Source organism: Pyxicephalus adspersus, chromosome 4 (assembly GCF_032062135.1).
Source record: "Pyxicephalus adspersus chromosome 4, UCB_Pads_2.0, whole genome shotgun sequence".
NCBI lineage: Eukaryota > Metazoa > Chordata > Amphibia > Anura > Pyxicephalidae > Pyxicephalus > Pyxicephalus adspersus.
This window is the reverse complement of record NC_092861.1, coordinates 19454325-19464791: the sequence shown is the minus strand read 5'-3', so window position 1 is coordinate 19464791 and position 10467 is coordinate 19454325. Positions and strand designations below refer to the sequence as shown.

General features: G+C 37.7%; 1 protein-coding gene across 1 annotated transcript in view; it reads right to left on the bottom strand.

Annotated features, from left to right (window-relative positions):
* Positions 1-10467, bottom strand: part of NBAS (NBAS subunit of NRZ tethering complex) — a 412001-nt gene that overhangs the window by 103281 nt on the left and 298253 nt on the right. The window contains exon 46 of the mRNA XM_072407518.1: positions 8031-8233. Coding sequence (XP_072263619.1) covers positions 8031-8233 — 203 coding nt within the window. The remainder of the gene's footprint in view (positions 1-8030; positions 8234-10467) is intronic.

Genomic DNA, 10467 nt, shown 5'->3' with positions numbered 1-10467 from the left:
TAATAATAATAATAATAATCATTATAATAACAACAGTCATATGTCATTAAAGCAGAATTGTAACTAAAGATTAAAATACTGTGACCAAGCGGGTTCTTTATTACAGAAGGAACAGGCAATGTCCCTTTAACAATAAAATTACAACGCTGTTTTGGGTAATCAAAGTTAGATCAGCTTGATGTAATTTTTTTTATTTATGGTATTGTTTTAAAAGTCATGTTTCCATGTATTATTTGTATTTACACATGTTCATCTCAGCAGCAAAATTTGCTATTTACATACACAATGCTACACAATGGCTATGGTTTACTGCTGCTTCTCTCAGTGTGAGTCAAATGTGAATTTACAATGGATATGCTTTAAAAATGTACAGTATAATACAAGCAAATGAGAGCTGTTACTAAAAAAAATAAAATTGCTGTCCATCCACTTCTAGAATTTCCACAGGCATGTGAAAAGAAGAAAAAGGCTGGGGACTTAACTTTTCCTACTTCAGCAATACAGTACAAAATTGGCCAATTTTCGGCCTACAGCCTGCGATAGGACATGGGAGTAGCGGAGGAACACCAAGAAGGTCATGCTCACTCCTTTGGCTTGCACATGTGCACAAAGAAGAGCCATACATGCCATCACTCCTTGTCTGAGTGCTGTTGTATATGGGAATACAGAACATTGATACCAAGTCAAATTCATGAACTTGTGCTAAAAAAAATAAAAGTTTTTTTTCATATTTTTTTTATTACCACCAGCCTGAAGTTCATCTTCTAGGCTGTACTGATATATAAGAAATTAAATATTATACAATTAGTATTTTAACAATAGTCTTATCAACCCTCAACCCTTTCTGAATGACGGGGAAGCAAAACGTTCAATTAATTCCTTATGTGTTTGGAGCACAGGTGTCATTCTCCGTCTTGACAATGTATAAAATTAAAACCAACAATAACAGGAAATCTCCCAGCAACAGCAAGCAAAGGTTAAATGCAGACACAGCCGTGTAATTAGGCTGATAAAGTCTTGCTTAATTTGAACTTGCTTATTGAGTAGTGGCACATCAATCCATGAAGAGCTGCTTAAATTATATCACAGGTTTACAGAACAATAGGCCTAATTTTCTTTTATTGTCATGAAAAGTTAATACACAGCTGCTTGCCCGATTTGGCTCCTTCCTCTTTCATTTTACATCCTGCTTCATATTGATTGCAGAAGGATGATAGCATGTTAGATACCTACAACGGGCCTGATTTATTAAAGCTCACTAAGGCTGGAGAGGATACACTTTCATCAGTGAAGTTGGGTAATCCAGCAAACCTGGAATGAATCTGGTCCAGGAATAAAAACATTTGCTAACAAATAGCACATGACTTAAGACATCCATTCTAGGTTTGCTGGATCACCCAGCTTTACTGATGAAAGTGTATCTTCTCCAGCCTTGGAGAGCTTTAATAAATCATCACCCATTGTAGGTATCTAACATGCTACATGACTACATTTAAAATGGAACTAAACCATGTGCAGTCTTAGGTCACCGCCATATTCCCCTTCTTTTCTTTTCTTTTCTTGTGATCTTTGGCCATGTTGACTGACGGGGGCCGGGGTGATGTAACTCCAGCACGAGCAAACAAAGGGGAAGCTGGGATATGCCAGGAATCCTGGATACCGATGCTTTTTGATAGCTTCACAAAGTGGTAGGCCAGGTAAGAACATTTATTGCACAGGGAGCAAAAAACACACACATGGAGAATGATGTAACAGAATGTACTGTTACATTATTTGTGTCTTTTATATGCACTTTAATTCAGCATTAAATGAACACTAAGATCGGCATTATTACCAATTTTCAAGTTTAATGTATTCGTTCTCCAATTGATTCATGTTTGATTTGTGTAACTTCTAGGAATAATTCACTGCAACAGAAATTTTAATTGAAACTAACGTTAGAGTCAGTACTAGGGAGAAAACTAAAGACGCTTTCTCACCCGTGGTGGAAAACTGCGCCATTGGCTGCTCATGGGCACACAGAAAACTACAGGAAAAGCAAACTTCATTGCAGGTAACAATTTGCATGCATCTGTCGCTGAGGCTGTAGTCCCAATCATCTAACAGCACCAGCACAACTTGTCACTTTGAGGAACTGTGCTGTGTTTTACCACAGCTGTGCAGCCATGTACACAAAATGGTTCCCATTCACTTGAACAGGAGTGGTTGGGACTGTGGTTGAGCCTATGACAGAACATAGCAATTTTCAGTAACCACTCAGCTGTTTTTAGGTGGAAAAATTGGGTTACAATACAGGGGCCACCACCCACCTACAGCTTCTTCCCACCCAGCTTAAGAAAAAATCTGGAAGGATATTTGAACATATCTAAAAAACTCAGTTTTTTTTTTTGATCAGTAACATTCCATTTCAAAGGCGTTTAGGGATCCTTTACGATTTACCTTTTCAGGCAGCAATTTTTTTCTTATTTTGATGGGGGGTGTCTGAGCTTGTATCGGGTTTTCATTTCTTTGTTAATATCGCAGAGATTTTCCTTCACTGTCAGGTAAATATTTGACAGTTGTTACTGCTGTCTGTTTCTTGTATGGTTGGGGTAGGAACAGGAAGTCATGGAAAATCTCCCCAATGGGGTCACAGGCAGAAATAGAAAACTCCCTACTCTTACTTATCCAAAACAAAAAGTAAGCTGATGCCTGGCTTACAAAGTTATTTTCTTTCTGCCTATATATATGACAGGCTTTGCAAGATATTCGGAGGGATAACCGAGACCTGTAGACCACAGTAACCAATTAATTTTTATCTTTTATTCAATATAATAGGAAGGTGATTGACCACTTGGAAGAACAACTCAACTTTTTCTTCTCTTGTCTGCTGAGAGGTGTCACTTTTATGTGAAACAGCAGGTAAAATCCATTGTGAAGATCAGAATACTGGACGGAATCTATCTTCAATGACAGAACGATACTAGAAGGTTCTGAACCCAAGAAGCATTTTTCACGGCTGCTTCCCCGTTACTCCGGGCAGGTATGCTTTCTGTTCTGCACTTCCATAAACTAATGCAAGGGGTTTTTTAAATTGCCTATCTGAGCAGAAAAAATAGTGACGTCACCCAGATAATGCAATTAATGAATTGAAACATGGCCAGTAAAATAAGGAAAGAATCAACTTCAAAACTTAGATGAATAGATGTTTTGCACTGCTCATGAGGTCACCATGCTGGCACACATCAGCCATTTCTGCCAATTAATATTAGGATTATCTCAACCAATTTTGCTGTAAAGGTGAATTGTTAATAATTATTTTTATAGCTTGTAGATTGTTTAAACGTTAGCGTGGAACTGCAATTTTATTGGGACCATATTGAATGTTACGGCCCCTTTCAGACTTGTGGTAAACTCCATTGTATAAAAGCAGTTGGGAACCACTTTTGGTTGCGTTGAGGTTACTATATGGTTCCTTTTCCTCCTCTAGAGGAAGTATACCACCACTACAATCAACCACATGACAAAGCATTTGTCAGATGCTGCGGGTGCATATAGAGCACCCAGGCATGGCTACCTAATTGTGTCTAAGCATTACCCTGATAATAATCCTGGCAGATGCTGAAAAGAAGCATCAAAGACTACAGGATGTGCTGTGGTGGTTGATGAGCACCCTGAAGAACCCTCTAATTTGTTCCGGACAAAGCATGGGGAAAAAGCTGATCAGCGGTTGGTAGGCTTCTGATTGTTAACTGCGGTCTCTGAACTATCCCTTAAATGCTTACCTTGTCCATGTTTGCTCCTTTAGTTTCTACCATGTACATTTGCTGGGGAAGTAAACAACCTAACAATTTCTTCCACTAGGCCTGTAAATTAGAAGGGGGTTCCACTTTGTTCGACTCCTAATTTATTTACCTAAAGTAGAATGCAAGAGGAGTAAAACTCTACAGTAGCCGGAAGCTTGTCAGTGTAATCTTATTACTAGGGAACGCTAGGCATATAAGATGCCAGTAGCTATCTATACCCATCAGACTGAAACTATAACTTCAGTTATTACTTTTGGGTAAACTGGATAAACACAGATCCATTGTATGCATGAGCATTTAAATAACGTTTAAAAAATATTTAAATTGTTATAAAATTATGTATAAGATCAAACAATATAATTATCTGAAAATATATCTTTACACAACAGATTGTCAAACAAACTGCAAATGCATGAAATATTATTTAAAGCATTATTATACTCAAGTATAAACCCAAAAATGCCATTAGAAAAAGCCATTCGGTTTACACTTGATTCAGACAGTAAGTAGTAGGGAAAAAAACATTTACACAAAGCCCATGTGCTAATAATTTTTTTCCGCTTGTTTAATGTTTTAAAAATAATACACCCTGGATGTATGTTGGCAGTAATGGCCGCATTTTGTGTCCTAGGTTTATACTTGAGTCAAAAAAGTGACGTGTCAAAAGTGATATATATATATCACCGGGCAGCACGGTGGCTCAGGGGTTAGCACTCTGGCCTTTGCAGCGCTAGGTCCCAGGTTCGATCCCCAGCCAGTTATCTGCATGGAGTTTGCACGTTTTCCCCGTGTCTGCGTGGGTTTCCTCCGGGTACTCCGGTTTCCTCCCACATCCCAAAAAAAACATGCAGTTAGGTTAATTGGCTTCTCCCTAACAATTGACCTTAGACTACATTAATCACATATGACTATGGTAGGGACATTAGATTGTGAGCTCCTTTGAGGGACAGTTAGTGACACGACTATGGACTTTGTACAGCGCTGCGTAATATGATGGTGCTATATAAATACTGTATTATAATAATAATAATAATAATAATAATATCTTTCCACCCCAAAAAGAAACCTCCGTAAGGAAGAAAAAGTTTTTTTTTCCCCTTGTAACATCATCTCTGGGCTTGTAAAATTCTCACAGAAACAGCTCCTGGGAGGGTAGTTCTTAATGACTTTAGCATATCCCCAAAATCACATCTCCCAAGAGCCCCTTGCAAGCAAAAACTTGGGAGTCAGAACAAAAACATTGTGCTGATGAGAAAGAAAATATTTTTTGCATGTGGGATGAGAAATAGAGGCACGGGGGAAATAAGGAATTCTGTAGCACAGAGGACAAGGCTGACAACATTAGGTGGGATTTCAGAGCAGCAATGGCATTGTGTTGTCAGTTCAAGCAGGACAGGAACACACTGGAGTTCTGGCATATCAGGTATTTTTTGTACTTTTGGTATTTAAAAAGGATAAAACATAGGAAACTTTACATTTAATACAGAGATTTGGGCACTTTTTTGCCTAAACATACACAATAATGAAAAAGACAAAAAATGTACAAAATCAGCATTCATTTAGCTTAGTGCTGTGTCGGGCCACTGATTGTTTGTTGTAATTAGTTTTCCTATTAATTTATTTCAAGTGGCAGTGTTGTTTTGTTATTTGGTACACTCAAGTTCCAAAAGCAATTTTTAGTCCTTTTTAAAATGCATATGTTATGCTCAGTCAGGTTGAATATTTTTTTTATTTTTTTAGAGATTTTTTTTTCTACATTCATGACTATTATCTATCTTCTAAACTCTTCATTGCTGAAGAGGCCTTAAGGTGATTAATCTTTTTCCCTCCAGCATTAAAGAGGCCAATTAATTCAGGCTCTCCATATTGTGGAACACGGGAGGCATGTATTGTAATTATGTACTGTGTCCTGGAAAGCCCTGGAAAAAAACACAACGCTAAAAATCTGCATGGAGCCACAACACCAGCCAAAACCACTGAAGGTTAATTCATGGTGCTGAAAATAAATGTCACACAGACACTGCTGGTACGCCACATTGTCCAATCGGTACCTGCAGTATTATGCAGATACTATGGCAATGGGGATGTACTTCATAAAGCATCAGCCTGCTTTTGTGTTAGTTGCATTTCTAGTTTAATAGCAAGAAACTCCCTCTGCGAAAAAGACACATAGTGCAAGCTGGAAATGTTTAAAGCTGAACTCCTGCTTTCAAGTCTTGCACAGATATACACAACCTGTGAGCTTTTCCAGGCAGGCCCTGTCTGACTTGCTGCAACGTCAGCCCACAGTATGCGGAAAAATCAGCACAGGAAAAAGTTTGTACATCTGTGCAAGATTAGGCTGAGGATCTACTTTAATGTAAAGAAGAAACTCCTAAATATTTCATGAATTATAACTAAATCAGTCAGGTTCTACACCTAAATATGTGTTTATGTGGGAATGATCACTTAAAAGCTAAAGTTGACCATACATGTTATAATAAAATTATGAAATCTCATTAAATTTTCCAAGAAAGTATTATCTGTACAGGTACTAGATAATACAGATACTAGAATTTTTCACATAGAAAATGATTCTTCTCACTATGTCATTTAACCATACACCATGCTGGATTGCTAAATGATCAAGCTCTAATGAGAACTACTGTAATACCCATCAGCAGGGTGCCTACTGCTTACCATTCTTTCTCCATAAATTAGAATAGTGCTCATTTGTTCCTGCTGTCACCCAAACTTATCACTGTGCAAAAGTGACAATGACTGAGCATTTGTTCAAGGCTTAAGTAGTGTAAAGGCGATATATATTGTATGTAAACTGCAGTGATTGTGTAGGTGTAAAACGCACAGATTGCTAAGACTAAAGCTAGGTACACACTTGCAATAATTATCATTAAAAAACAAACGACTAACGATTATGCACGATTATTTGGAAAAATCGTATTGTGCACAATTCATTCATTAATGTACATGCTGAAAATATGCGATCGTTCAAATATAATCCACCAATAGTGTACACACGCTAGATGCGATCGTTTGAACGATGCAGCAAGTGACATGTAAAGGAGAAAGTGTACTGCAGAAACATCTACGATCACTAAACGACCGTACATACAATAGATAGAGAACGATCGTCGATCAATCAGATCCGCCGGAATGGTTGTTCATTTCCAGCGGCCAGGTCTAAGGTCAATTTTAGAGGGGAAGTCAATTAACCTAACTGCATGTTTTTGGGATGTGGGAGGAAACCCACACAAACACAGGGAGAACCTGCAAACTCCATACAGATAGCATCCTGGCTGAGATTCGAACTTGGGACCTAGAGTTGCAAAGGCTATTGTGCTAACGGCTGAGCCAACATGCGTGACTGATACAAGTTATACTGGTCTATCTGAAATTTACTTCAGTCTACTTTAGTCACACAAGATCGACCTTCTATACATATAATGAATATTTTATTTTCCATGAATGCAAGCGGAAACAGCCGGTGCCCCTAAGGTGATTTACTAGAACTGCAGATTGTTTGAGAAAGTAGAAATAACGAGGCCGTGTACAAATTACCTCAGTATTCCTCTGACATGAAGTTTGTGTTTACTCCAAGTTTTAAATACAGTTCAAAAAATACTAGGAACATTTTCAGAAAGGTAAATGTACCTGTAAGATTAGGGCAAGCACATAAAGGATCGCCTACTGCATGGGAAATCAGCAACATATAGTAATGTGTTCTGTATCAACATTTCTTTGCAAAGACATGTATAGCTCGCCATAAAGCACAGATGCTCTCTACATTGCACTGCCAAAAACTGTAATTCCAGTTTTCTCAAACATTGATAGGATGAGAGTTAATGCAATATTATCAGGCTGTTTTAAATCCAGGACAAAAAAAGACAGATTTGGCCATTACACTTCGGATATCCCATACTTCTCAACAGAAAACTTACAACCCTGTGTGTCATGTAGCGGAAGTTAAAAGTATGTAATTGGGTTTTTAAAAAAAGATATATTATAAAGTGTGGTTCGGGCTTCCTGAACTTTAAAACTTTAAGTAAGTCAATGTATGAAAAGTGTGTGTTGCCATTAACATGCGTATATTATAGTGTGAACAAACCCTGAGGATGTAAGTTCAAACAGGGCAAGGATTGATATGAATTAAAGAATGTTTGCTGTAAATCACTGTTGTATATTCATAAACTACAACACTTAGCAAAAATCAGTGCACACCAAAAATGAGGGGGGCAGTAGTATTACCTTAGCACAGATATGATTCTCTGCGTTGAACACTGAACGATATCTTTTGGACTGAGGTCAGAATCTCCCACAGCAACTTCCAGTAACTTTTGAATGGTGTCTAGGGGATGCCCATCTATACACATTGTGACAGCTAGATCCCTCAGCTTTTTCTTCTCTGACCTGGACAGGTCATATAAATAGGAGTACTGCCGCACACCGTCCTGAAAAGACAAAGGTCACACCGGTTAATGAGAGCTGAAATATGGGAAAGCTACCCAATGAGTACAAAGTAATGTAAACTAGACTGGTATTAAAAGTTATTTCTTTCCTGTGTTCCTGATTTATTAATTTACTGTAAGGGCTCCTGAGTGTAGCTATTGGCATTGTCTCTTAACATCCAACGTTTAGATTTTCAACCAACACCTAGCCACAACTAGCCCTGTCCAAAGCTCTGTGAACTGACTTCTGCTTAAACCCTCCAGCTGTCAGCTGCAGTATCTGGGAGGGGGTGCAAGTGAGACACAAATGATAGAGGATTTGAATAAGTCAGAGAACATAAAGAAAGTTTTTACGTGCACTTTTTGAGTTTTCTGCATCACCTAGCAGCTGGATCTGGGACATGTTTAGAATGTTATACAGATTTTGACATTAAAATATATTGTTTACAACCTGTTGTAGCACATGAGGCTCCATCTAGGTTACGTGTTACCAGGAAAGTAGTAGGAGGTTAGGTTGCTGGACCATAAAGCATAAGGAAGGTAAACTTTTCTTCAGAAGTGATGTGACACAGTAAACACTGTTATGTGATTCTTAGCACTAGTTACTTTTTCAGTTCTCCCAGTTCATTATTTCTCTCCTCCTTTCAGTATCTCAAGCCATCAATATGACATGTACAACCTTACAACCTAACATTCTAGAACTGCACATAGCAGGCGGGCAGGACATAATAACACAAGTGTAGTATTGTTTTCTCCCATTTTACCTTCCAAATGTTTGCTATTTATATGAATACATTCTTTAAATGCACATTCCGCACGCTGTGTAATGCTCGGCACCTTTTCATGCACAGATATAACTACTTATGTATTTATATGTGTTTCTTTCTCCTGGCAAGAGAGGAATTAATCCTACTGCAAAGTCTCTGCTGGACAAAAAAATCATTTTAATAACCACAAAAACATCTTTATCTCGGTGTAAGGGGAAGATTGTGGGCAACTGCTAAACCCCAGGCAGAATGTAATTTATTGTCCTGGGCACGCCTGAGAATTTCTAAGTAGGTCAGAGGCTCGGTACTTGCACTTCATCTCAGTAGGAAGCAAGGGGAAGAGGATAAGAGACATTCGGTTACAACAAAAACCTGAATTAATAACAAATAATATGTCAAACTAGATTATATTTCACCAGTGTATTGAAATACATATGATATAAAAACTTAGAAAAAAACAGTTGATGCCCACTAGCTATTTATTTGTTCAAATATGAGCTCTAGAAGTTTTCACACTAAGCTTAAAACTTCACCACCTTAACCCCCCAGCTGACCATGTTGAATATTGGTGAGTATAATTTTGATGGCATAATTTAGCATGGTCCTAGAAATACAGGGAAACGTTTATGTCGCAGATTAGGATTACACCAAGATAAAATCTGATACTAATACCTACAAGTACAATGTCCCATCCTGGGGAGGAGCACTAGGGGTCACTTTATATTCCCTTCTGGAAATAAAAGCTTGAAGTAGCACATTGTCATTGGTAAATAGTTGTGAACCAATAAAACTGCTATAAAAAATATCCAGGCAAATGTCAGCTTCCCCTGCTTTTTGCCAATGTAAAATACTCATGTAAAATTTCCTATTTATCTCAAGCCCACTCCTTCCATAGCGTTTGGTCTCTGTTTATATTAGAAATATTCTAGGGGGGAAGAGCTGGTGGGCTGCAGCTTTAATAGTAAACGTTGAGGATGAATTGTTCCACAATGCATATAGCTACAGAAGTCAGAGTGTTCTAGTTTGAAAAATCATTTAGTGCATATTTAGAAAATAGAAATTCTTGAACATCCTTGAGGAGGATATAGGTTTACTTTAAGGTATGGCCTGTGGTAACATGGTCTATCCATCCAACTCTATCTCTCATTCTAAAGCATATGTACATGTTTAAAAGTCTATATAGCCTGGCTACTGTTTTAATTTAAATTACTACTGAAATTTATATTATAAAAAATATTTTGCTAAACGCTAAAACCCTCCAAACTAGAAGCAAAAAAAAATTTACAGATCTCAGGCTACACAAGCATAGGATACACCTGGGCTGCATTACTAAATTCATTTCTATGGGCTGCCTGTGTCAGGTCAAGACTAATGGAGATACATGGAGAATAATGTGCATGATTCCTTTTGGGCAGGGCAAGTTTATGTGTTATTTTAAAGGAAAATTAAAAATATTTATTCAAAATATTT